The sequence below is a fragment of the Saccopteryx leptura genome, chromosome 13 (assembly GCF_036850995.1).
Source record: "Saccopteryx leptura isolate mSacLep1 chromosome 13, mSacLep1_pri_phased_curated, whole genome shotgun sequence".
Taxonomy (NCBI): domain Eukaryota; kingdom Metazoa; phylum Chordata; class Mammalia; order Chiroptera; family Emballonuridae; genus Saccopteryx; species Saccopteryx leptura.
This window is the reverse complement of record NC_089515.1, coordinates 17,747,656-17,775,211: the sequence shown is the minus strand read 5'-3', so window position 1 is coordinate 17,775,211 and position 27,556 is coordinate 17,747,656. Positions and strand designations below refer to the sequence as shown.

Here is a 27,556-nt window from a genome sequence, read left to right as displayed (position 1 = left end):
ATAAAGTATCTTCTCTCTTAGATTGATATTGTAGTAGAGAATCAATAAATACATGAATATGTGTGTTAATATTCTCAGAAACACCTTTCTCTTTTAAGTTTTTACTGCTTTGTTTTTTCTGCCTGTATAAATTATATAAACTAGTTGTATAAGGTTTATTTAATATGGAAAAGTGTAAGGAAGTAAAAATGTCATCATTGTTAAGACATTGACTCAAGACGTTTGGTGATCATCCTTTCATTTATATATTATTTATATAATGTAGGAAAATCGAGGTAAAATTTTTACGCCCTATTTTTAATTATAAATGTGGACAGGTTTTGTCATCCTGATTTTATACACTAGGACATGAAGGCGTAAAACTTTAAATATTAATATGTCTGCAATCGCAGTTATAAATTCAGTGTAGAGACGCTAAATCCCAGAGAAATATTTAAAGAGATTTTTTTTTTCAAGCCAAAGTCTGGATAGGATTTGATGGGGTCTTGATAAAGGATTCTGCCATCGCCAAAGGGTGTTGACAGGGATGGTTAGGAGGTTATTAAAACAGTTCAATCTAGAAATAATTAGGGCTGGAACTGCCCGCAGCAGCGGGAGAGGGAGAGGCAGCGAGGACAAATTGTGTGGCCCGGAAATCTAATTTAATGTTTTTCCCCAAGGCTGATACAGATCAGATACACTTATTTGTTGCAACTGTCCACAGCTGCCTAGATTTTTAGCAAGCGGCAGAGCAGTAACAGCTCCCGCGGTATTAATTATCGTTATTAAAACAGATTTCCGAGCGTCAAGTCCCTTAGGGGCTGTCCTGACAGTAGTTGGTCCGGAGTCAATGAGCGCCGTCCTAAATGTATAAAAATTCCTAGAGAGACAGAGCAATTGAGAAAACATGTAACAGCAAAGACTCGGCGCACACAATCCAGGGAACTACATCACTCTGTGCGTTCCGTGACATCGCCCCGGGGCGCGGCGGTGTACACTTCCTTAAATAACCCAGACCACGTGGCCGCTGGCAAGCACTGCTATTGGCTCTACGACTCTCCTAGTTGGCTTTGGCGCCGAAGCTTTCCCCCCTTGTGGACGCAACCATTGGCTCCGCGCTCGGAGGGAATACGGGCCAGCTTCACGATCAAGGCTTTTATGAATGAAGCTTGCATTCAACCCTCAGGGAAGTTTCAGCTGAAAATTAAAGACCCAAATGAAATCCACCGAAGGACGCCGTAGAAGCCTCCTTTTTCAGAGAAGAAAGAGCAGTCCTGACCCGGACTCCCCCTACGCTTTGTGAGGAAAACGAGGGTGGTTCTGCCCGAGGCGCGGACTCCGCCTCCGTGGGCGACGCCATTTTGCTGGGCTGGCGGGGAGTGAGTGGCTCTTGGGGGGAGGGGTCGCGCTGGTGTCTCACCGGGCCCCTGGGTCGCTGTTATTTCTCGTGGGGCAGCCCTCCTCCCCGGCTCGGGTCGCCGAATCATGTACATAAAGCAGGTAAGGCCCGTGCATTCTTCCCACCGGCCGCGGGCCCGTAAGGACCGCTCTTTGTGGCGGGGGTGTCGCGGCACGAGCTGCGGCCTCTCCCCTTTCCCGGGCGAGGGGACCCGGGCTGGACGGGGACGGGGGGAGGGAAGAGGCCCGGCCGCGGGAGCGCGGGGAGCGCGGAGGATCGGAGCGCCCCCCTGCAGCCCGGGCCTGTGTGCAGGGAGGGCGCGGGTGGGAGGAAGGACCTCCGACAGGTTCGGAGGGGTCGGTGGGGCGGGCCCTGTGCGGAGACCCGGCCTTCCCGGGGGCCCCTGGGGGTAGGGGAGGACCCGGCGCGCGCTGTCGCGAGGGGTGTGACACCCCGGTCCCGGGGGACCCCTGGGGGCAGGGGTGGGATGCCAGCCTCCCCGGGGCCTCTCTCTCCCCGACTGCTCGGCGGAGTGAAAGGGACCTCCCGGCGGGGAGTGCGGCGGGCCGGGTCGCGGTGTGTGCTGCTGTCAGCGTGGTCTTCCCGCGCGGGAGGCTCGCGGTCGGTCGGGGCACGAGGGTCCCCGTGGGCAGTGCTGGGCTCTGAGCCCTCCTTCCTCGGAGCATCTCCTTCTGGCCGTGCGCTGTGTCCCGGAGCCGGGAGACCCGGGAGACCCGGGGCCGGCCTGCTTGCGTGCTGCTTTGACTGGTACCCAGCGACACTCGCAGCAGGGCACTTGGTTGAAAAGTCCTTAAACGCTGACAGGGGGTTACTCATCGGCGGACTGGGCTTAACGACGATTTTTAAGCACCTTTCCAAAATGTAAGTCTCCTTGTGTGAAATGGAACGTTTCCTGTCTTGCATTAGAAACCAGAAAAGGAAGTGCAAAAGGGAATGTTTAGGAGTCATTTCTTTGTGTGCGTTCTGAAAAACATCTCATTTATTTATTAGGTTATCATCCAAGGTTTTCGAAGTTATAGAGATCAAACAATTGTAGATCCCTTCAGTTCAAAACATAATGTTATTGGTAAGTGTTCACAGTTTACTGGGTCGTATTTATATCTTTAAAGCCATTTATTCTTGCTGTATCTAGGCTTAAGGAGACAAGAATTATCTTTGAGTATAAGTAAGTTTGTGTTTTTTCCCATATGAAATAACTTTCTTGTTCGCTGTCCACACTGATGAAGTGCTTATTTTACGGTTAAAAGAATAAGACCCTTAATGTGTACAGACAGCTGTGTTGTCGAATTGGGCACCTGCAACCTGTATAATTATGTTAACCAGAGTCCCCCCAATGAATTCAATTAAAAAAAATGGAAAGGATCCCCAGTGTTAAGGGGGAAAAAAAAAGAATTAAGTCATAAATTACTTATTTTTATTTGGACAGATTTCATTTGTGTATGTATTTTAATAACTTTATAGTGACACTAAATTTAGTGTTGAGCTATTCTGTTCTTTATTTGTGATTTCCTAGTCAAAAATGCTCACTGTTGCCTTATTTTAAAGATGACCATTCTTTTTCTTTTTTTAAATTGATTTTAGAAAGAGAGAAACATAGATTTGTTGTTCTATGTATTTATGCATTCATTGGTTGAGTCTCCTATGTGCCCTGACCTAGGATCTAGTCTGCAACCTTGGCTTATGATATGTGGCTCTTAACTGACTGAGCTGTCCAGCCAGGGCAAAGATGACTATTCTGTATTCACAAATTACATTGTGGTCAGATTTGTTTTCTTTGTCACAATGGCTGAGGATAGACCATGCAGCTTGGTGGAAAGAGCATAAACTTAGGAGCAAAACAATGGGATTCGTATCCCTGTTTTGGCAGGTCTTCTTTTTCAGACCACTCCCTCAGGAGCTGTAGTTGTAAAGGGGAGATGATGGAACCCATCTCATAGGGTTATTGGGAAGATTAAATGAGAAAGCAAATGTATGAATACGAAGGGCCTATGATACAATATTTAGTTTATGTTCTTCAAATGACATGGTTCCATTTTGCTGATAGTGCCAGCAACAATGTGTTTGGATGTTCTGAATTTTTAAAGGACAGATGGAATGAGTGCTAGACACCAGAAAAGCATAGAATGTGCTGTTGATAGTTCTGCCACAGAGCATCCTCCTTGTGGAGTAATATATAGTGGTAGATATTCTGCTTTGTCTACCATAACAAAGTATAGACTGGGTGACTTAAACAACAGGGACTTATTGTCTCACAGTTCTGGAGGCTCAAGTCCATCGTTAGGGGGCCAGCATGACCACATTCTGGGGGCCATCTCTATCATGCTCTGTTTGCACCTCTCCTGCCCTTTTCCCCTCCCTCCCTTTTCCCCTTCTTCTGCCCTATTTTTTTTTATTTTAGACTTTATTAATTTTAGATAGGGGGAGGAGAGAAAGGGGAGGAGCAGGAAGCATCAACTCCCATATGAGCCTTGACCAGGCTAGCCCAGGGATTTGAACCCGTGTCCTCAGCGTTTCAGGTCTTATCAACTGCACCACCACAGGCCAGGCCCTCTCCTTTTCCCTTTTTTATATTGATTTTTTTTTTTTTTGGAAGAAAAAAATGCTGATTTATTGCTCTACTTATTTTGCATTCATTGATGGTTTCTTGTATGTGCCCTGACCAGAGGTTGAACCTGCTCAGGGTATTGGAACTATACCCTAACCAACTGGGCTACCTCACTAGGGCCTCACCTCCTCTTTGTCTTCTTCCTCTTCCCTTCCCCCACGGTTTGAGTGCTAATCCTATCGCGAAGGCCCCACCCCCATGACTTGAATCCAAGATGTCTCTTAAGGCCCCTTTCTCCAGGAAGCTTTATATTGGGTTAGGATTTTAAGCATATGAATGGGAGGGCGCATAATTCAGTGATAGCATGGGTTAAAGTGAAAATCATAGAAATCAGTAAAGGGTGACTTCTCAAGGCTGGTGTTCCTGGAGAACCATGGAGAATCCATTTTAAAAATTCAGAGCAAGAAAAAAACTCTGCTTTTAACATATCAGTTACAACTTGTAGTTGGGAATAAAGGAAACGTACTTTTTGTTTTGGTATGAAGTAAGGGTAACTTAACCATACAGGGGTTTTATTTACATTCTGATCATAAGTAAGTGCTTTCTGATTTTTCTGAATCAGAAAATCTTTAGAAATAGAGAACAATGGCCCTGGCCAATTGGCTGAGTGGATAGAGTGTTACCCCTGCATGCAGACGGCTTGGGTTTGATCTCAGGTCAGGGCACAGGTGAGAAGCAACCTCTCCTCCCGTCCCTATCCCCCTTCTCTTTCTCTTCCCCTCTACTCTAGCAGCCAGTGGCTGGATTGGTTCCAGCATTGGCCCTGGGTGCTGAGGGTAGCTCTACTGGTCCAATCACAGGACTCAGGCCTTGAGGATAGCTGGGTTCATCTGCCCCAGATGGGTTGCTGGATTGATCCCGGTTGGGGCACATGCGGGAGTCTGTCTCTATCTCTTCTCTCACTTAAAAAAAGAAAAGAGAAAGAGAACAAGGAATATTAACTAGATATATATTATTTCTTTAATTTATATATAGACACACTTTAATATATCAATTGTACGTTTTTATAAGTGAGATTTAATATGAAGACCATTATTACCTAGAATGATTAAATTATGTCTGTAGGGCCTATCATGTATTTTTGTTTTAGCTATTAAAGAGACTGGTGTTTTACTGCTGTACTTTGGGTATAACATTAGCATTGTTAATGGTTACAGTTACAAAGGAAATTATCTAAATGTTCTTTTTGTATTAACTGAGAATAAAAACAATATGATTTTATTAATTTAACATGTTTTAATACCTTAACAATGTCAGACCAAAAATAATATAGACTGAGATTGACCCTAAAAATAATCTTGTGAATGCATACTGCTTTGACTGTTGAAGGATTTTGACCCTTTTAAAAAAACAAGATTTGAAGGCAGATATCTCTTTCCTGATGTTTAAATGTTTGGTGTTTGAACATACCAAACATACACCTTTTTAAGGTTATCTTTTTTCCCAACCTTTTAACAAAAGGTTTTTTTGTTTTTGTTTTTTGACAGAGACAGAGTCAGAGAGAGGGACAGACAGGAAGGGAGAGATGAGAAGCATCAATTCTTTGTGGCGGCTCCTTAGTTGTTCATCGATTGCTTTCTCATATGTGTCTTGAAGAGGGGGTGGCTACAGCAGAGCTAGTGACCTCTTGCTCAAGCCAGCAACCTTAGGCTCAAGTCAGCTACCATGGGGTCCTGTCTATAATTCCACTCTCAAGCCTGCGACTTTGAGGATTCAAACCTGGGTCCTTCATGTCCCAGTCCAATGTTCTATCCACTGCGCCACCCCCTAGTCAGGCTACAACTTGTATTTGCCCTGGTTTCTTAGAAAACCGAGCCCGAGGCCTGCTTAGTTATTAAGACTTTAATAGGAGGGTGCAGTCTGAGGGCAAGAGTGAGGGGGGACAGCTGGTTTGTGGTCACATTGGATAATTTCCAGACAGACTTGATGAACCCATGTCTTGGAAGATTCAGATGGGAGGAGTGGAGAGGCTTTGGTCTGCTGATTTCTGTTTCTAATTGGTCAGAGTTTACCACATAGGACATTAATTCCCCCATGCTTTTGGATTGTGTTACTCTAGGGACTAACCCCCCAAAGTAGTTGGGGAACTATGACCTTTAGGTTTCACAGATCTGACCTGAATGGACTCCCTGTCCTGGGGATAGGCTGAAACATTCTAAAGTGTTGGGAAATCAAACCTATCACTGACAGACAGCTAAGGACTGGGTTTTGAGGGTAGTTGAATTGGGAGCACATATGAACTGGGTCTACATCAAAACCTCTCAGTCTTTGTGTACATATATGTAAAAACACTTTTTTTTTTAATTTCCATATTTAAAAAAAATTTTTTTTAATTTTATTGATTGATTTTACAGAGAGAGGAGAGGAGAGAACAAGAACTATCAAGTCATAGTTGCTTCACTTTAGTTATTCATTGATTGCTTGTTGTATGTGCCTTGACTGGGCAAGCCCAGGGCTTCGAACCAGCAACCTCAGCGTTCCAAGTCAACGCTTTATCCACCGCGCCACCACAGGCCAGGCTGTAAGAACACTTTTTAAAATAAAAATGGGCTCTCTCCCTCTTGGGAACACGCCCACACCCTTTTTCATCTCAGGCATGCATCTCCTAAACTCTTCGTGTCCCCACCAGACCTGCCACTACAGGAGCAGTGGGCGGTGGCAGCTCCTTCTGGGCCAACCTGGTGAACTTGTCTCCAGGACCTCTTTTCTCTGACTTCTCAGTGAGCTGAAGCTCCCGGTCTAGGCTCTCGTGTTGCATCTTCTGTCCTAAGCCCTTCCTTGTCTCACTGTCCCAGCTTTAATAAACGTACTCAAAATAAAAAAAATAAACAGTTAATAAAATTTAAAAAATGAATTTGTAGTGTAATATGTTGATAATTGGCTGTTTTTCACAATAATGTCCTCTGGGTATTACATCGGGAGGTATATGATAGTCGTCTACCTTTTATTGATGTTAACTTTTAATCACCCAGTCAAGGTAGTATCCAGTTTTCACTGTAGAGTTAGTGTTTTTACTTTGCAACTAATAGGTACTGTGGGGATGGGGAGATACTTTTAGACATGCAAATATTGTGCTGCTTATAAAAATGTTCCTCAAGATTTTGTATCCCTTGATAATTCTTGCTTTTATTCTGATGGCTACAAAATGACGTTCTCCCCCCCCCCCCCATTTCCAGCACTTTTCTTCACATTTATCATGAGCAGCTAAGCTGTTTATGTATCTTTTTATTAGTGTGAATTTATGGATTATTCTTTGCAGCACTAATTTATAATTCATCTAATTATTTTAGTACTCTTTTGTCTTAGACTTAGCCAGTGGAAGCCCTCTGCCTGACCTCTGTGTCTGTTATATCCCTCTTTTTAAAAGCACTTCATTGCCTGACCTGTGGTGGCGCAGTGGATAAAGCGTTGACCTGGAAATGCTGAGGTCGCCGGTTCGAAACCCTGGGCTTGCCTGGTCAAGGCACATATGGGAGTTGATGCTTCCAGCTCCTCCCCCCTTCTCTCTCTCCTCTCTCTCTCTTTCTCTCTCTCTCTCTCTCCTCTCTAAAAATGAATAAATAAAAAAAATAAAAAATTAAAAATTAAAAAAAAAAATAAAAGCACTTCATTACTTTCTGGCATAACAGGAACGATCTGTTTACGATTTACTTTGCATTACAGGTGATAACTTTGGAGCTAAATTGTCCATATTTTAGTCAAGATTAAGACTCTTATTGAAAGTTTTTCTAATCAAAAGAACTCAAATTAATTTATTAAATTTGAGACATTTGATACCCTTTTATGTATAGGATTGCTTATTTCTGATTTTTATTTATTTATTTGGGGGGTATTTTTCCGAAGTGAGAAGTGGGGAGGCAGAGAGACTCCCACGAGTGCCAGACCAGATCCACCTGGCATGCCCACCAGGGGGCGATGCTCAGCCCATCTGGGCCGTATTGCAGCCAGAGCCATCCTAGTGCCTGAGGCAGAGGCCATAGAGCCATTCTCAGTGCCCGGGCCAACTTTGCTCCAATGGAGCCTTGGCTGCAGGAGGGGGAGAGAGAGAGAGGGAGGGAGGGAGGAAGGGAGGAAGAGAGGAAGGAAGGAAAGAAGGAAAGAAAGAAAAGCAAATGGGCGCTTCTCCTGGTGCCCTGACCCGGAATCGAACCTGGGACTTCCACGCACCAGGCTGATGCTCTACAGCTGAGGCAACTGTCCAGGGTCCTATTTCTGAATTTTGATGGTAAAAACAGTGCCTTACAGTTGTCTATACTTCTGTGAGTCTGTGAACTGCATTATATATAGGGATGATCATAAATAGCTTAACATGTGAGTAGTTTGAGAATTTAAAATGATTCTTTAAGTATTTTTTTAAATGTTAGCAATATGTGAGTCTTTAAATTTTTAAAAATACTTTATTTTATACAACTAAAATAGAACTATTTTTTGTAATGGTTATAAAATATGAAAGCCAGGTCGTGTATTTAGTTATTTTTATTAATTTTAAACTATTGATAAAAAGCATAAGAATCAACAGTGAAGTGAATTTCTTTACTATTTGGAGTCTATACAAAAATTACATTCATTTGGTGACTAAAGTTTTGTTTATTGAGTTGTTTACTGTTGTATTTAATAGAAAATATTAAGATGTTAAATTAGAAACTTGGATTTATGAATTTTACTTTCAGTAAAGTTTTGCTTTTGGTTTTTATACAAAATAACATGTACTATTTGAAATTTTATAGTGGGCAGAAATGGATCTGGAAAAAGCAACTTTTTTTATGGTAGGTATTGTTTTTTGAATTCTAAATATATTAGGATCTAGCTATCTAAAGATCAATAATTTAAAAAATTAGTCTTCAGAAATTATGTCTTTATGAAGCTCTAGAAATACTTCTTTTAGAGAGTCGTAGTTTCATGTAGAGAGTTCAGTGTAAGGATCTGAGTTGTCCTCTATACCGAGTGATTAATGAGCTGTGTGATACTGGGCAAAGCACTTAACCCTCAAATTACTCTTTCCATTTTAAGAACAGAGGTGTTTGCCCTGCTTACCTTACTTGGATAGGTTGTGAGAATCACATGAGATAATATGTATGGAGGTGCTTTTTAAACTTGACTGAAATATATAAATGTTATAAATGCATTTTTATATAAATGCAGGAACTAATATTTTTTCTAGGTGGCTTATATTTCTTTTTCATCTTTTAAAAATATTTTCTAACCCTATTACTATTTTTATAAAGGATAGAGGGGTTATAAAAACTTTATAGACTCAACAAAGACTGTTGTCAGTTTGAAGATAGTAAATAGAGCTTTGAAATTATATCTAAAGATGAAATGCATTTAAGTATAGTAATGCCTGTTACCAGATACTCTGAGGAGAAAAAATCATGTTAACAGAATTGGAGTGTACAAGGAGTGAGCTGAAACAATTTTGAACCTTATAGTAGTGTTTGAGAGAAAGGGTTTAAAAGAGCAAAGGTTCTGTCCTGTCTATGCTCATACATCTAAAGGTTACTCTGTATCAATGATTTTCAACTTTTTTTACACTTGGGGACCTGTGGAAATAGAATTATTTCAGGGACCTTTACCTCAGAAATCACCCTGAGGGTAGGTGAATTTGACTAAGATCATTGGGTCTGTGGTCATACAACATCAGGGTGTTAACTCTTTTGTGGACTGACACAAAATTTCTGTCTGACCCGTGGTTGAAAAGCACTGCTCTAACCAATTGAGGTACCCGGCCAGGGCTCTTATTTTTTTTGACAAAGTATCCAGTTAAGGATATTGTAGTAATATATCCAATTTTGTTAATAATTTATATTACTTATGTCTAGTGGGTAAACACAAGTAAAGTGTTAATTTATTAACTTAACCAGTCAGTGAATGTTTTAAGAAGTAGACTTGAGTTCTCCTTGTCTCTTCCTATATGTTTGTGTTTTCTTTTTATTTTCTTGCCTAAATGTTTCAGGGAAAGCTTCTTAATTTTTTTTTTTTTTTAATTTTTTTATCGAAGCTGGAAACGGGGAGAGACAGTCAGACAGACTCCCGCATGCGCCCGACCGGGATCCACCCGGCACGCCCACTAGGGGCGATGCTCCGCCCCTCCGGGGCGTCGCTCTGCCGACACCAGAGCCACTCCAGCGCCCGGGGCAGAGGCCAAGGAGCCATCCCCAGCGCCCGGGCCATCCTTGCTCCCATGGAGCCCCGGCTTGCGGGAGGGGAAGAGAGAGGGGGGAAGGAGGGGGGGTGGAGAAGCAAATGGGCGCCTCCCCTATGTGCCCTGGCCGGGAATCGAACCCGGGTCCCCCACACGCCAGTCCGACGCTCCACCGCCGAGCCAACCGGCCAGGGCCTTAATATTTTTTTTATCATAATTTTCTAGCTGATTAGTCTGAAGTACAGGCAAATTTTTTGTATTGCTTTTGTCTGTACAAGGCAGGTAATCTTACTTATGCATTGTTCATTACCTGATAACACTGTATTCTTTGAAGGTATGGGAAATTATTGATAAGGCATAAATTCTTTTTTAGACTGTACTAATAGGTATGTTTTTGTATTTCTAGCAATTCAGTTTGTTCTCAGTGATGAGTTTAGTCATCTTCGTCCGGAACAACGATTGGCTTTATTGCATGTGAGTGAGACTGCTTTAAGACATTATTGATTTTACAGTTGACCGTTGAACAGCTCAAGGGACAATGGCATCCATGCCTTCAGTTAAAAATCTGCATGTAACTAGTTGGTCCTTTGAATATGCGGATTCCCAGCTGCCATTGTATTCTTGAACATGGGTTTGAATCATGCAGGTCAATTTAAAAAACCCACATATAAGTGGATTTGCACATTTCAAACCTATGGTGTACAAGGGTCAGCTCTCTATATTTTTAAAAAGACAGAGGAAGGAGGTGAGAGAAGCATCAACTTGTTCCAGTTAGTTGTGCACCCATTTATTGCTTCTCATATGTATCCTGACCAGTGACCCCAGGGTTGAGCTGTCCACTGTGACACCAGTCAGGGCTAGTTTGCTATACTAATAATGCAGGATAAAGCCCTAATGTTATATAAGGATAAGGAAATGATAAGATTTACCTATAAATGGATATGTCTTCCCTAGAAGTATAAATTCTTTATTAAGAGTATTATCTGGTAAGGCTCTAGAAGAAGGTTTGCTGAGGAGAAAGAAGAGTTTGAGATTTGGAATTTGGAACTTTTTAGACTTAGAACCAGAAAATAAGTGGGAGCATAGAGAAACATTGCAACTAAGCAACAAAGAAGTTGTTAACTATTTTTAACAATTAATATGAAAGTACATATTAAATGGTAACACTTCCTAATATGAAAGTACATGTAAAAAAATTATAAGCTTTCATTAGATTATTATAAATAATGAACTAAAGTAATTTTAGTTCGTTATTTATTTTTCTGGTTTCAATATGGCTTATAATTTAAAGACCAGAAAAGCAAGATTCCTCCATATATCTCAATAATATCTTACAGTTAGGATTTTTTTTTTTAATCTTCCTGCCCCTTCCCCCCATTTGAATTTATAGCTTGGTAATCAGTACTAATTCCCTATAGAAAAAATTCTGTTTAGGTTTCTCAGATTGGCATTAAAAGAATAATTTTATTAGATATTTTTCACTATGTTGAGCCACTACATTAATAACAGTGTCCAGAATCTGGAAATTCCCTGGACTTTGTAAGTGGTGGGGTCATAAATTGGTCTAAATGTGACACGTGTTAAATGTGTGTCTTCTTAGCAAATTTAAAACTGCACAGACTATCTCAAATGTTTAAAAAATTGGAATAGTATGTTTTGTTAGGGTTCATTTTCAGCATTAAAATGAGTCTATTAAAGAAAAGCCTCAGAGTGTTTTAGGATATTAAATAGGTAGTTTTTAGTGTCTCTGAGGGTCTTGTACTCTAATTAAAGGACCTAACTTTGATATCTCTTGTATTATTGTGATTGACAATTAGAAACCTTTGGTTGAAAAACATTATCCTATTCCAGTGTCTGCTGTTTTGGCAAGAGTTGTATATACTAGTGTGGTAGAACATTTTCTCTGTTGAATCCGGCTTGTTACCAAGTACTAAACTTTGAATGTGTTTAAAGGATATGAAAATACCATTTGAATTAAAGTTTTATCTCATATTCTAGGAGGGTACTGGTCCTCGTGTCATTTCTGCTTTTGTGGAGATCATTTTTGACAATTCGGACAACCGGTTGCCAGTGAGTAGTGGCTTTTTTTCCAGCAATGTTGAGAATTTTGTTGTTGCAGCTGATTTTATTTTTTCATGCTTTAAAACATTTAGTTTATGTGAAAATAACTATACAGTTTACATGCTAATTTTATCTTAAAATTATAATGGACATTCTTTAAATAAATGGGAATGTGCACGCTGCTGTGAAAAAAATGTCTTAATCATAAGAATTGAATATTCATAGCATGCCCTTAGTGAGATTGAAAATTTTAAGTCATTATTATGGTGAGGGACTCTAAAATGATCTCTTTAACTAAAACGGTTTTAACTTGTACTATTAAATTGACTTTGGGCTTTTACATTTTTTTCATAGATTGATAAAGAGGAGGTTTCACTTCGAAGAGTTATTGGTGCCAAAAAGGATCAGTATTTTTTAGACAAGAAAATGGTCACGTAAGCATTTTTCTCTACATTTTTAATTTTTTTACAAAAGAGTAAAGGTATTATTTTACTTGCCTCGTGTTCAAAAAAATCAGTATTTAGAGCATAAACATAAGAATCCGAAGATTCTCTGAAGCTGGTAAAACAGATGGTTTAAGGACTGTCCTATACTCTTTCACGTTCTGTAACTCAAAAGTTAATGTACTCAATTTTTGGTTATTGTTGGGTTGTTATTTATCTGAAGTTTTTCATCTTTATCAACAGGAAAAATGATGTCATGAACCTCCTTGAAAGTGCTGGTTTTTCTCGAAGTAATCCTTATTATATTGTTAAACAAGGAAAGGTAAAAAATGCTATGTCCTTTTCAGTATAATTTGCTTTCTGAGTATATTCATTGAATGATGAATTGTTTGTTGATTCTAGTAGTTTAGTTCAAGCTAAAATATACCTTATGTCTGGTTTTCATTGATTTATTTTGTATTGAAGTTAGTATTACCTTTTATGTGACCATAAAATACAAAATAGATCAATTGCATAATGAGATGGAACTATTTCAGCAGAGTTTAAGTGAACCTTTCCTTAATGACTTCTATCACTTACTAAGGTGTATTGTACCTGAAGACATTTTTTGGTTTGTGAAAGTCCATGATAATCATAATTTAAGAATATTGTAGAGCCCTGGCAGGATAGCCCTGTTGGTTTGAGCATCACCTGATATACCAAGGTTACAGGTTCGATCCCTGGTTCACGGCACATACGAGAAACAACAAATGAATGCATAAATAAGAGGAACAACAAATCGATGTCTCTAAAATTAATAAAAACTTTTTTAAAAAGAAAATATTGTAGAAATTCTATAAAATCACATTTGAAAAAAATTACTTTCTAAAATTGAAACTTTAGGCCCTGGCCAGGTGGCTCAGTGGATAAAGCATTGTCCTGGAGTGCTGAGGTCACAGAGTTCTGTCTCTGGTCAGGGCACTACGAGGAGCAGTCAGTAAGTGACAACTAAATGGAACAATGAGTTGATACCTCCCTTCCCCCCCCTTCTCCCTTCTTTTATCCCTCTCCCTTCTCCCCTCTCTTCTCTCCCTCTCTCTCCCTCCCCCTCTCCCCTTTCTCTCTTAAATCGATGGAAAAATTAAAATAAATAAAATTGATATTCTGTTACTCAGAATATCACAATTAAAATACTAAAAGCTTACATAATGCTATGTATTATCTTCCTTATAGAGATTATATTCTTTATACTTTAGTTTCTATATACTTCAGCTGTTTGTTCTACTGTTTTCTCATGTACTTTATATCTAATTGTCTTATTATTTCCTCATATATTTTAAACTATATCTAAGGTAATTTTTCTTAGAACATACCTGTAATATCCTAAAGTTTTCTGTAGTATTTTTTTGGTCTAGGGGAAAAATTCTTGACAAATTTCCACTTACTAAATGGGAGACTTTTTAAGATATGTGTTGGAAAGTTAGCATTCAGAAGTGATTAGGAAGATTATGGTGGTGTTCATTGATTGCTTCACTGATGGGCTCCAGCTGAGACAGTGACCCCCTTGCTCAAGCCAATGACCTTGGGCTCAAACCAGTGACTTTGGTCTTCAAGCCAATGACCATAGACCATGTTAATGATCCCATGCTTAAGCTGGTAAACCTATGCTCAAGCTGGGACTTCAGCATCCCAGGTCATTGCTCTATCCACTGCCACCACCAATCAGGCTGAATATAATTTCAACAGACCATTCTTCTTAGTTCAGAGCTGGATTTTATTTTATTTTATTTTTTTGTAAAAGTGTTAAAGTAACTGTTACTTGAAATTATAATGCATGATAACAGTTTTTACTTTTAGTGCCTAATTTTATTTTTATGAGTATCTAAAACTCATGCGTGTTATATACACAGTTGCATGGCAGTTAAATTTTACCACTTTTTGTCATGTATTCTTTGCTCTGTATTTGTAAATGAGAGTTTAAAGATGTTTTTGCCTATTAATGTGTACTACCCCTGTGAGACAATTATTTTTATCTATATTTTAAGCATACCATTTTTGTTATACTTTTAATATCATTATAGCTTTTAAAAAATGTGTAGTGATGGTTTCCCCTTTTAAAAATACATTTTAGAATAAATCTCATCTTAAATTTTTTTTTTTAATTTACTTACTGATTTTAGAGAGAGAGGGAGACACAGGAACATCAGTCTGTTCCTGTGTGCCTGGGCCTGGGATGTAGCCGGCGTCTCGGTGCATCAGGACGGTGCTCTAACCACCCAAGCTACCCTGCCAGGGAAGAAGCTCAGCTTTTGTCTCTTATCATATTAACTAAGAAAAACTGTTGGTGGGATATTCCTTTGTCGTTTATAGTTTGGTGAGTTTTATCCATAAATTAGACTTAAGAATATATCAGTTCTATTTGGATATTTGGTAAATTTCATTGGACTAAAAGGGAATGCAGCTATATAGGTATACAGGGGTGGGCAAAAGTAGGTTTATAGTTGTGAATACTTGAAGCAGAGTGTGTTGTGTTACTTATTAATTGAATCATTTTCCACATGAACAACTGTAAACCTACTGCTGAATACAGACTATATTGGCAAACTCATACTCAGTTGATTATATGAATGAATACCCTTTCAAGATAGAGTTCTTAAATCACAGACTGTTGTGCTGTAATAGTTGTTTTTCTAAAATTTTAAGATCAACCAGATGGCAACAGCGCCAGATTCTCAAAGACTAAAGCTATTAAGAGAAGTAGCTGGTACTAGAGTGTATGATGAACGAAAAGAAGAAAGCATCTCTTTAATGAAAGAAACAGGTAAAATAAATATGTTTCTACTTTATTTTTTTGTTGTGAGTAGGTTTTTATTGTATTATAGTGGAAAAGAGTTATGTCTGTTCAGGAATATATTGTAAAATAATTTGCTTTTGTGCTGAATGGAAAGAAAATGAGTTTTAAGCAATTTAAGGTTTGAGATTTTCAGTACTTTATTTCTTTGAATAAAAATCATTACTGTAATGCCTTTTTAAATCAACTGCTTTGTGCCTTTAGTGCCCTCGTCATTGTGTGAGGATAACAATCTTGGATGTATTCCTTAAAATTTTTTTTTACTCAAGAGCAAGTAAATGTAAAACTTCATTAGTATATTTATTATGGAAACACCACTTTGCTTTTCAAGTGCTGTGTTCTATGATAGCATAGAGTCAGACAGTCCTGGATTCAAAATCTTAGTAATAATTAACTGACGTGACTTTTGATGCAGTCTCTCTGGTCCAAAGCTTCCTCATCTGTAAAACACTTTTTCATATTTTGTATGGCAGCTGTAGATGGTGCTGTTATTGTAAATTTGATAATCAGTGACACCAGTGATGTTAGGGTTTTGGTTTTTTTTTATATATAGTTTTTTTTATTTTTTATTTATTCATTTTGGAGAGGGAGAGACAGAGAGAGAGAGAGAGGAGAGAAAGAGAGAGAGAAGGGGGGGAGGAGCTGGAAGCATCAACTCCCATATGTGCCTTGACCAGGCAAGCCCAGGGTTTCGAACCGGCGACCTCAGCATTTCCAGGTTGACGCTTTATCCACTGTGCCACCACAGGTCAGGCCTTTTTTTTAATATTGTGGGAAGGTGCACTGGTTTTTAAAGGAAGCTCAAACTGAGGCCCTTACCACATGTGTAAGAATTGATGTCAGCCCTGGCCAGGTAGCTCAGTTGGTTAGAGTGATGTCCTGATACACCAAGGTTGCAGGTTTAATCCCTGGTCAGGGCACATAAAAGAATCAGTCCATGAATGCATAAATAAGTGGAACAACAAATTGATGTTTTTCTCTTCCGCCCACCCACCCTTTTTCTCTAAAATAAAAAAAAATTGTATGTAAGATCTTGTAAAAAAAAAAGAAATTCAGTGTCACCCTATATAATGTTTGTTCTCTGTTGCTTTTTCTTGTTTTGTTTGTTTGTATTTTTCTGAAGTGGGAGGGGGCAGACAGACTCCCACATGCGCCTGACCAGGATCCACCCAGCATACCCACCAGGGGGCGATGCTCTACCCATCTGGGGCGTTGCTCCATTGTGGCCAGAGCCATTCTAGCGCCTGAGGTGGAAGCCATGGAGCTATCCTCAGCGCCCGGGGCCAACTTTGCTCCAATGGAGCCTTGGCTGCAGGAGAGGAAAAGAGAGACAGAGAGGAAGGAGAGGGGGAAAGTTGGAGAAGCAGATAGGCGCTTCTCCGGTGTACCCTGGCTGGGACTCGAACCTGGGACTTCCACATGCCAGGCCGATGGTCTACCGCTGAGCCAACCGGCCAGGGCCTGTGTTCTTTGTTGCATTTCATAATAAAGCATATTAGTTGCCATTTTATTATCTTAGATTTGGTTACCACATAATATCAAAAAAATAATACTATTGTTCTTAAAATGAAGTTTAACTCATGGTATAGTCAAGAAGTGATACTACATAAAATTTTATTCATTTCCTTCATCCCTCCTATTTTTTTTTAAAGAGGGAAAACGGGAAAAAATCAATGAGTTGTTAAAATACATTGAAGAGAGATTGCATACCTTAGAGGAAGAAAAGGAGGAGCTAGCTCAGTACCAGAAGTGGGATAAAATGCGACGAGCCCTGGAATATACCATTTACAATCAGGAACTGAATGAGACTCGTGCTAAACTGGATGAGGTACAATATTTACTTTTGCCACTACATTCAGATTGACTTTATTATGAATATGTTCAACTTGTGCTGTAGTCATACTTTTTAATGATTTTTAAATACACATTTAAATTTGAAAACCCCTTAATGGATTTATTAGTTAGCAAATTTGTTCTTTCAGTTTATATTCCAAGACAAATGCATAGGCCTATTTTGGCCTTGCTGTCATTGTATCTGAAATACAATCAGGTGGTGGTGTCAGACAGACCAAGATGAGAGGAAGCCACCTTTAACACCTTAGGAGTTTTTTTCTTAGCTTTTTAAAATGTATTTTGTAATTACTACTGCTGACATTTTGTACAAAATTTGTTTTAAGAAATACTTAAAAGTAAGAATTTTTTATTTTAAGAAACTAAATTTCTTTTTTGTAAAAATTTTTAAGTGAATATTTTAGCAGATATCTAAAAATTTTACTAGATGTCATGAAATATTAACTACAAAATAAATAAAAAATCATAGTGGTTTTCTTTGTTTTGTTTTGTTTTTTGTAGCTTTCTGCTAAGCGAGAAACCAGTGGAGAAAAATCCAGGCAATTAAGAGATGCCCAGCAGGATGCACGAGATAAGATGGAGGTGAGACTGCAGACTAAGCTGGGCTAACTCATGTTTTCTTACCACAGTAAACTTTTTTACCAAAATTAGAAATGGCAACTTTAGATGGGGTGTCGTTGTGATTGAGAATTGGAAACGCATAGCACTGAAGGTGTAAATGAAAGAAGAAGACAGGACAAAACTAATAGTGTCATAGTTCTGCTGTTATACTTTCAATTGCCGATTCATTTCTCTTCTAAACTTTTGAATAGGATATTGAGCGCCAAGTTAGAGAGCTGAAAACAAAAATTTCCGCTATGAAAGAGGAAAAGGAGCAGCTCAGTGCTGAGAGACAAGAACAAATTAAGCAGAGGACTAAGTTGGAGCTTAAAGCCAAGGATTTACAAGATGAATTGGCAGGCAACAGTGAGCAAAGGGTAAGTTAAGATGCTAAAAATTAAAGACATAAGTGTTCAGGTGAGTAGGAGTTGCAGAACTAAGGTCTTTCTGTAATAGGTGTGCCTGCTTGAATTTTTGTAAAAAATTTGGCACAATAAAATAATTTGCACTCACATTGCAACTCAGCACTAGCTCTGTTTCTTACATTTAAAAATTAAGTTTTGTGATGCAAGATTTTCTCATGAGGAAATATTTCATGCTAGATATAAACAAATTTTTAATCAGATCACATTTTTATTTTGCTTTATTTACAGAAACGCTTGTTAAAAGAGAGGCAGAAGCTGCTTGAAAAAATAGAAGAAAAGCAGAAAGAACTGGCAGAAACAGAACCTAAATTCAACAGTGTAAAAGAAAAAGAAGAGCGAGGAATTGCTAGGTCTGGGATTTTTTTTCACCAACTCATAACTATAGTTTTTCTGTAGAACCTAAATAGTTATCGGTTAAGAAGGCACAATATTATGGGCAAAAATTAAATAAATGCCCATTACAAAATAATAGTCAATGTTAAACAGATACTGTGGGCCAGGCATTACTGTCTGCATGTTGCCTACTTTTTTTCTACTTCAAGGCCCTAAGAGATCCATATTAGCCCCACTTTAAATTCAACTAACTTGAGGCTCTGGTAGGTTAAATTACTTCCTAAGATAACAGCTAGATCAGGGGTCGGGAACCTATGGCTCGCAAGCCAGATGTGGCTCTTTTGACGGCTGCGTCTGGCTTGCAGACAAATCTTTAATAAAAAAATAATAACATTAAAAATATAAAACATTCTCATGTATTACAATCCAATCATTTTCGACTGCTCATGTTCATGGTTGCGGTTGGCTGGAGCCAATCACAGCTGCTGTCCTCCGGGACAACGCCAAATTTTTATTGGATAATGTGTAACGTACACGGGTCGTGGTATGGCTCTCACAGAATTACATTTTAAAATATGTGGCATTCATGGCTGTCTCAACCAAAAAGGTTTCCAACCCGTGAGCTAGATGTTGGTCTTTTAAACACATTCACATTTGTTTATTTCCCATCAAGTGACATCTTACTGTATATTTTATTCTACCACTTTCTTTTTCACTCAGGGCTGTCTTAACATCTAGACTTTAATATGTCTATAGATTTGGCCTTGCCAGTGTTTGCTGATTTTATGATTTAGTGCATTGTCATGTTTTTATTCCATTTATATTTGTTTCAGTTATTTTATATAATATGGGTATTAATAGTTCTATGTGTTGTGAATACTTTCTCCTGCCTTTTAATCTTTATATAGTGTCTTTTATTGTAAGGGGTTTAAATGTTTATATAGTTAACTATATAAACTAGAACTGTTTAGATTTACTGACTAACCCAAACCTGGAGTAAAGATATTTTCTGTTTGAAATTCTTAGGGGATGGGCTGTTTTACCTGACCTTAACTGATTTTGAAGTAAAATTAATTTTCTATAGAACCAGCCAAGGAGCTCTATTAGGTAGCAGTTGCTTTGATGCTTACTATTTTTAAAAGGACTGTTGTCTTTATATACTCTTGATATATTGATTGCGGTTAAATTCGATTATTTCTTGTTCTGTTTTTCAATCCATTCTATTTTACTCTGTGTAGATTGGCTCAAGCTACCCAGGAAAGAACGGATCTTTATGCAAAGCAGGGTCGTGGGAGCCAATTTACATCAAAAGAAGAAAGGGATAAATGGATTAAAAAGGAACTCAAGTCTTTAGATCAAGCTATTAATGATAAGAAAAGACAGATTGCTGCTATACATAAGGATTTGGAGGACACTGAGGCAAATAAAGAGAAAAATTTGGAGCAGTATAATGTAAGAACCTTTACAACTGTTTTATAAAAATTTTCCAAAGAGATAAATTATGTAGTTTTACCAATTTTAGTTTTATTTTTAACAGTTCCATGTTACTCTTAAAATACACAAGACAGGCACTAATTTAGAAAAGACCAACACAGTTTAATATTATACATATGGTAGTTCCTTTTTTCAGATATTTTTTTTAGCCCTGGCCTGATGGTTCAGTGGATAAAGTGTAGTCCCCTGTGCTGAGGTGTCTCGGGTTCGGTCCATGGTCAGGGCACATCTGAGACAATGAATATACACAACTAGATGGAGCACCTAACTGGAACAAGATGATGCCCCCCCCTCAAATCAATGGAAAAGTTAAGAAATTAAAAAAATTTTTTATATCAATGAGTGTCCGTGTAGATTGAGTATATTTTTGATATACTGGTATATTTTTATGAATTGGTAGTGTATATCTGAACTACCCTTAATTTTATCATATATAAATCTAAAACAACTTTATAGTAATTCTGTCAATTTAATAATGCAGAACGTATTTCTTGTTAAAGCGATGGTGATTTTATAACATTTTCTATATGAATTAAACATTTATTATGAATGTTTAGATAGTTTTTCCTTAAAAATTGAAATGGAGGAGGCCTGACCTGTGGTGACGCAGTGGATAAAGCGTCAACCTGGAAATGCTGAGGTTGTCTGGTCAAGGCACATATGGGAGTTGATGCTTCCTGTTCTCTCTCTCTCTCTCTCTCTCCCCCCTCTCTATAATGAATAAATAAAATCTTTAAAAAAATTGAAATGGAGGATAAAATTAATTTCAGAGTATGATAGATCTCATAGTATTTAAAATGAAAAGGAGAAAAATGCTTTTGTTAAGTGATATGTTTGGCCATAGTAAAAGGTCCCTGGTCGGCAAACTGCAGCTCGCAAGCCATATGCGGCTCTTTGGCCCCTTGAGTGTGGTTCTTCCACAAAATACCACGTGCAGGCGCTACCTCGATAAGGAATGTACCTTACCTATATAATTTAAGTTTAAAAAATTTGTCTCAAAAGAAATTTCATTGTTGTACTGTTGATGTTTGACTCTGTTGACTAATGAGTTTGCCGACCACTGGTATAGGTGATTAGAGGATGATGGTAGTGAAGAGAGTGTGTACACACACACACACACACACACACACACACACACACACTGGTATAGGTGATTAGAGGATGATGGTAGTGAAGAGAGTGTACACACACACACACACACACACACACACACACACACACACACACCAGAAGGACCTCTTGTATCAGATACAATCTGTACCAGTTGGTGTGGTGGTTTATCAAAAAAGCCACTAAAAACATATCTTAATATAGGTATATACTTATATATAGTGTGTATATGTACTATTTATAAACATAAAAGTGTACACATACATATCTTTAAGGGTTTTATTTTAAACAGGTAAATGTATGCTTATGTGCCGTGTGTCTTTTTTTATTTTTGAGAGAGAAAGAAACATTGATTTGTTGTTCCACTTATTTATGTACTTATTGGTTGGTTTTTTTATGTGCTCTGATTGAGGATTGAATGAACCCACAATCTTGACCTATCGGGATGGGCCTATCTAACCAGCTGAGCTACTTGGTCAGGACCAATCTTTTTTCTTTAGACTTGATTTATTCAGAACAGTTTTGGATTCATAGCAAGATTGAGAGGAGGCTATAGAGATTCTCTGTATTTTCCCTGCACTTTATTGCTCCTCCTGTTACCAACATCCTTCAACAGAGTATGTACCTATCTTGAAGTGTAGAGCCCAAAATGATGTGTTTGTTTTTGTATAAATCATAATTGGAGTTCCCAGGGGTCTCTTTTGTTATGAGCCACATATATAAATATAGTTCTTTCTAAATTTGGATGAAAACCATGTAATTCAGGATTCAGTCTAGGATCATATATCGTATTTAGTTTCTATGTTTCTGTTAACTCCTTTAATCTAGATCAGCTCCTTAACTTTTTGTGACTTTTTTCAATTATAATTGGCATGAAATTTATATACCCGCCTGACCAGGCGGTGGCACAGTGGATAGAGCGTCAGACTGGGATGCGGAAGGACCCAGGTTCGAGACCCTGAGGTTGCCAGCTTGAGTGCAGATTCATCTGGTTTGAGCAAAAGCTCACCAGCTTGGACCCAAGGTTGCTGGCTCAAGCAAGGGGTTACTTGTTCTGCTGAAGGCCCACGGTCAAGGCATATATGAGAAAGCAATCAATGAACAATTAAGGTGTCGCCACGAAAAACTGATGATTGATGCTTCTCATCTCTCTCTATTCCTGTCTTTCTGTCCCTATCTATCCCTCTCTCTGACTGTCTGTCTCCGTTAAAAAAAATAAAATAAAAAATGAAATTTATATACCCTACAAAGCAAGGTATATAAATGATTTTTTGTGACATGATGTTTTGAATTAGTAAAGTATATATTATATGTTGATATATATTTATGTATTAACATTATATAATTATTTTCCCCTAGTCTTTTAAAGTTGATTCGCCCATTTAATTTTTAGTGACTCACCTTTGTGTCCAAAACTAAATCAAGTCTTTTTTTTTAAATCAAGTTTTTAAAGAAACAACTCTATACCATTGTCTCAGTTTAATATTTAATTTAATCAGTTAGGCGCCACCACCACCCCCCGCCCCCAGAAGAAAACCAGTGGAAGCAAACAGAACTGACTCTGTAACCATAAACAAGTCAATTGGTGGGCAGTGCCCAGGAGTAATAGCCTGCTGGCCTTGAGAGTCCAGTGTGCTTTTGGTCTTTGGTTGGCATATTTTATAGAGGATGTAGAAAACAGGGTTATCCAGGTAGACAGTATAGTTCTAACAGTAATAACTACATTTCCTTTCCTGAAATAAAGAAAGTGCATTTTGTCTTGAGTTCTTAGAAACATACTCTTCTTTTTTGAAAGAGCCTGGTGATAAAGCAGAATTTTCCAGTGCGAGGTTTTACTTATTTTTTTTCAAGCTTGCTGTTTCTCATTTTCCAATATTTCAGTCACACCTTAGGGTATCAAAACAACCACTTGTGAAGGTGAAGTCTCCTTTATACTGGATAGATATGATTTCACAGTGCTGATTACATTATGCAAAATAACCATTAGCTTTTCAGTATAATTCTCAATCTCTTGTGTTCTATATGTGTGCAGAAAGGCAATATAAAAGGTATTCACTGCGCCTGACCTGTGGTGGCGCAGTGGATAAAGCGTCGACCTGGAAATGCTGAGGTTGCCGGTTCGAAACCCTGGGCTTGCCTGGTCAAGGCACATATGGGAGTTGATGCTTCCGGCTCCTTCCCCCCTTCTCTCTCTGTCTCCTCTCTCTCCCTCTCTCTCTCCCCCCCCCCTAAAAAAAAAATTTTAAAAAAAGGTATGCACTGCAGTTTTAAGATTTTATCAAGTTTTTTCCCCTAAAATTCTGGAGTATGTATTATAGAAGTAGTAAAGTTTAGATCATTAGTGAAAATTTTATTTTAGCAATATTTTCTAGAGCATTTTTATAGTTTATGTTTTCTTTTTTTCTAAAGGCAATTTTTTAAAATTGAAATTTTATTCTTTAACAGCTTCGTTGAAGTATAATTGACATACAATAAATTGCACATATTAAATGTGATAAGTTTTGGTATATGTGTGTGTATATATATATACACATACGTACACACACACACACACACACACACACATATATATATATATATATATCTGTGAAAGTGTCACAATTAAGATAATGAGTCTGTTCACCCCCAGATGTTCCCATACCCTGTGCAGATTCCTCTCTGCCCCCTCATTCCCTGGCAACAACTGATCTGTTTTCTGTCACTTTGGATTAGGTTGCATTAAATTAGATTTTAAATTTGAATTATTTTTATTTCCATAGAAACTGGATCAGGACCTTAATGAAGTCAAAGCTCGAGTAGAAGAACTGGACAGAAAATACTATGAAGTAAAAAATAAGAAAGATGAATTACAAAGTGAAAGAAAGTTAGTATAGACTAAAATGTGCCTTAATTTCTTTTGAGAAATGCTAGTTACTGGCTGTTAAATGGTCCTTAAGTTATAAATTAACTCTTTGTTTGATTTCATTATTTTAGTCTAAATTATATACTGTTATTGCACCTACTTATTGCTTTTGAAATTAAAGACAGTGATTTTTATTGGTTAGTTACTTGTGGAGAGAGGAGAATGCAGAACAGCAAGCGCTTGCTGCTAAGAGGGAAGATCTTGAAAAGAAACAGCAGCTTCTTCGAGCAGCAACAGGAAAGGTGGGTAGATTCTTTTCATTTACCTGAAGTTTACATTGAGTCAGGTGCTCGCACAGAAACGTATTAGCTTTCCTGCTGTCGGTCATTGGTTCCAGGCGATAAGTAAGAGCAGAGCACACGTCACGTCCTATAAATATGAAGTGTTGGGTGTTGTTTAAGCTTTGATATTTATTTATTTATTTATTTATATTTTTCTGAAGCTGGAAACGGAGAGAGACAGTCAGACAGACTCCCGCATGCACCTGACCGGGATCCACCCGGCACGCCCACCAGGGGCGAGGCTCTGCCCACCAAGGGGCAATGCTCTGCCCCTCCGGGGCGTCGCTCTGTTGCTACCAGAGCCACTCTAGCGCCTGGGGCAGAGGCCAAGGAGCCATCCCCAGGGCCCGGGCCATCTTTGCTCCAATGGAGCCTCGGCTGCGGGAGGGGAAGAGAGAGACAGAGAGGAAGGAGAGGGGGAGGGGTGGAGAAGCAGATGGGCGCTTCTCCTGTGTGCCCTGGCCGGGAATCGAACCCGAGACTTCTACACGCCAGGCCGACGCTCTACCACTGAGCCAACCACTTAAGCTTTGATTTTTAGATGAAGATTCTATTTTTAGATTTTTCGATGAAGAGCCCATTTTTAATGCTAGTGTCATAGATCAGAACCCATAATATATGGTATTTTACAAAATTGGCATAATTTGGGGGGGCGTGCTTTTGGGGAGGGTGTTTTCAGTTTAATGTCTGGCATATTTTTAAATATATAGAGTAGTGGGTTTATTTTTTCTTACCAGCAAGAGTGCAATTGGCAAATTATTTTAATATTTTTTACTTCTAAACAGGCCATTTTAAATGGAATAGACAGCATAAACAAAGTGCTAGACCACTTTCGTCGAAAAGGAATAAACCAGCATGTTCAAAATGGCTATCATGGCATAGTGATGAATAACTTTGAGTGCGAGCCTGCTTTCTACACATGTGTGGAAGTCACTGCTGGAAACAGGTGAGTTTATTTGCTTGGTATCTTGAGTTTTTAAAGGAAAGGAAGTAAGAATAATCTAAGAAACAACTGTAGTTTTAGTATATGTCTCCTATTAGCTTCTTGTATCCTCAGTTACTTAATTTTCTAATTAAATGTGTAGGTGCCAAGTTTTTGTTTCTAATTGTAGAATCTAGAACTTTCCCTTTTTGGGGCTTTTTCTTTCTCATTTTCGTTTTTCTAAGTAGTTCTTCTCCCCCCTCTCCCCAGCCCCCATATAAATTGGTTTGCATGGAAAAGAAGTGCATTGTTTGTTTAAATGTTTATAGCACTTTTAAGTTGAGCAATTTAAAAAATGTCTAGTAATAAAAATGTGTCTTGCTCTGTTTACATGTAGGTTATTTTATCATATTGTTGATTCAGATGAAGTGAGCACGAAGATTTTGATGGAGTTTAATAAAATGAATCTTCCTGGAGAGGTCACTTTTCTGCCTCTTAACAAGCTAGATGTAAGGGATACTGCCTATCCTGAAACCAATGTGAGTTGGTCTCTGTTAAGGTCTTTCTTTCAATAAGTTACTTTCTCTCACGTTTAACGCATGCTTAGTGCACAGGCACTATCCATTAGGACTCACATGGTCTGTGAGATAAACATGCCTTTTTTCCCATAGAGCACAGTCAGTGCTGGGTGGGGTGAGAGAGGCCACATCCTTAACGTGAAACAAATCATTGAATATGTGCAAAGTGTTAAAATACAGAAGTGCAGGATACTTTGAGAATATATCCTGGGGTGACAGAATTAAGGTTAGGTAGTTGGAGAATTCCCTTTGGAACTGTCATTTGAAATGAATATTTTTAAGTTTTCTGAATACTTTTTAAAATGGCTTATAAATGAAATGTAAAATGTCTAACAAGATGATAGGCTTGAAAGTATAGTGTTGCATTTGTTACTAGCTGGTATACTTTTAAATGGATTAAAAATATCAGGTATTCTTAAGGAAAAAACTAATTACTTTGAGGTATTTGGTTTCAGAATGTTTGTTGTGTAGCAACTATTTTACTATTCTTTAAGATTAAAGCTGAAACCATGAGAAATTGCAGAAGAACAAGTGAGATTTTTTTTTTTTTTTTTTTGCAAGAGAGAGAATGGAAGGGAGAGAGATGAGAAGCATCAACTTGTAGTTGTGGCACCTTTTCAGTACATTGATTGCTTTTCATACATGCCTTGACTGGGGGCTCCAGCTGAGCCAGAGACCCCTTACTCAAGCCAGTGACCTCACGGTTTTGAACCTGGGTCCTCAGCAGCCTAGGTTCATGCTCTGTCCACTACACCACCACCTGGTTAGGCAAGTTTGTTTGTTTTTTTAAGTGAAAGGTAGGAAGACAGAGACAGACTCCCACATGCTCCCTGACTGGGATCTACCCAGCAAGCCCCCTATGGGGCGATGCTCTGCCCATCTGGAGCCGCTGCTCTTTTGCTTGGCAACCGAGCTATTTTTGTACCTGAGGTGAGGCCATGGAGCCATCCTCAGCGCCCAGGGCCAACTTGCTCAAACCATTTGAGCCATAGCTGCAGGGTTGGGGGTGTGGAGAGAAAGGAGTGGGAGGGGTGGAGAAGCAGATGGTTGCTTCTCCTGTGTGCCCTGACCAGGTGTTGAACCTGGGACTTCCACATGCTGGGCCAATGCTCTACCGCTGAGCCAACTGGCCAGGGCCGCAAGAATCTTATAAGCTACTTAAAGGCCCAACTTTTTCTTTTAAATCTACTAATAATCTTTGAAGTTTGGGGAAGGAGAAATGGAGTCATAAATATGATGTGTGAGTGAAGCAAGACAAAAGAATGCATGTTGTATGGTTTTCTTTACCTAAACAAAACTAAACTTAGATAACGAGAAAGAAATGCAAGGAAGAATTGTCATAATTATAACAGTAGCCACCCGGAGACAACCACTTTTACATGATTAGAAAGGGGTACACTCATGGCTTCTGGATTTCAACAGTGTTCTGTTTCTTGTCCTGCTTTCTGATTTTATTATTTTCTTTATAATTACTAATTTAAGCTTAACACGTTTCATTTTTTTATATATAGGATTTATTTCCTAATTCAAAAATTCTAAAAATTTTGCTTTAACAGTTTAGGAAAAAGGGGGGAAAATAA

General features: G+C 38.6%; 1 protein-coding gene across 1 annotated transcript in view; it reads left to right on the top strand.

Annotated features, from left to right (window-relative positions):
- The first annotated feature begins 1,339 nt into the window (after positions 1-1,339).
- The window catches only part of SMC3 (structural maintenance of chromosomes 3), a 40,318-nt gene continuing 14,101 nt past the window's right edge, over positions 1,340-27,556 (top strand). The window contains exons 1-17 of the mRNA XM_066354982.1: positions 1,340-1,479; positions 2,390-2,465; positions 8,732-8,770; positions 10,553-10,620; positions 12,145-12,216; positions 12,562-12,641; positions 12,894-12,972; positions 15,333-15,450; positions 17,133-17,308; positions 17,833-17,913; positions 18,144-18,308; positions 18,585-18,706; positions 19,928-20,141; positions 24,053-24,156; positions 24,338-24,437; positions 25,262-25,422; positions 25,796-25,937. Of these exons, the coding sequence (XP_066211079.1) occupies positions 1,465-1,479; positions 2,390-2,465; positions 8,732-8,770; positions 10,553-10,620; positions 12,145-12,216; positions 12,562-12,641; positions 12,894-12,972; positions 15,333-15,450; positions 17,133-17,308; positions 17,833-17,913; positions 18,144-18,308; positions 18,585-18,706; positions 19,928-20,141; positions 24,053-24,156; positions 24,338-24,437; positions 25,262-25,422; positions 25,796-25,937 (1,812 nt within the window). The 5' untranslated portion in view covers positions 1,340-1,464. The remainder of the gene's footprint in view (positions 1,480-2,389; positions 2,466-8,731; positions 8,771-10,552; positions 10,621-12,144; positions 12,217-12,561; positions 12,642-12,893; positions 12,973-15,332; positions 15,451-17,132; positions 17,309-17,832; positions 17,914-18,143; positions 18,309-18,584; positions 18,707-19,927; positions 20,142-24,052; positions 24,157-24,337; positions 24,438-25,261; positions 25,423-25,795; positions 25,938-27,556) is intronic.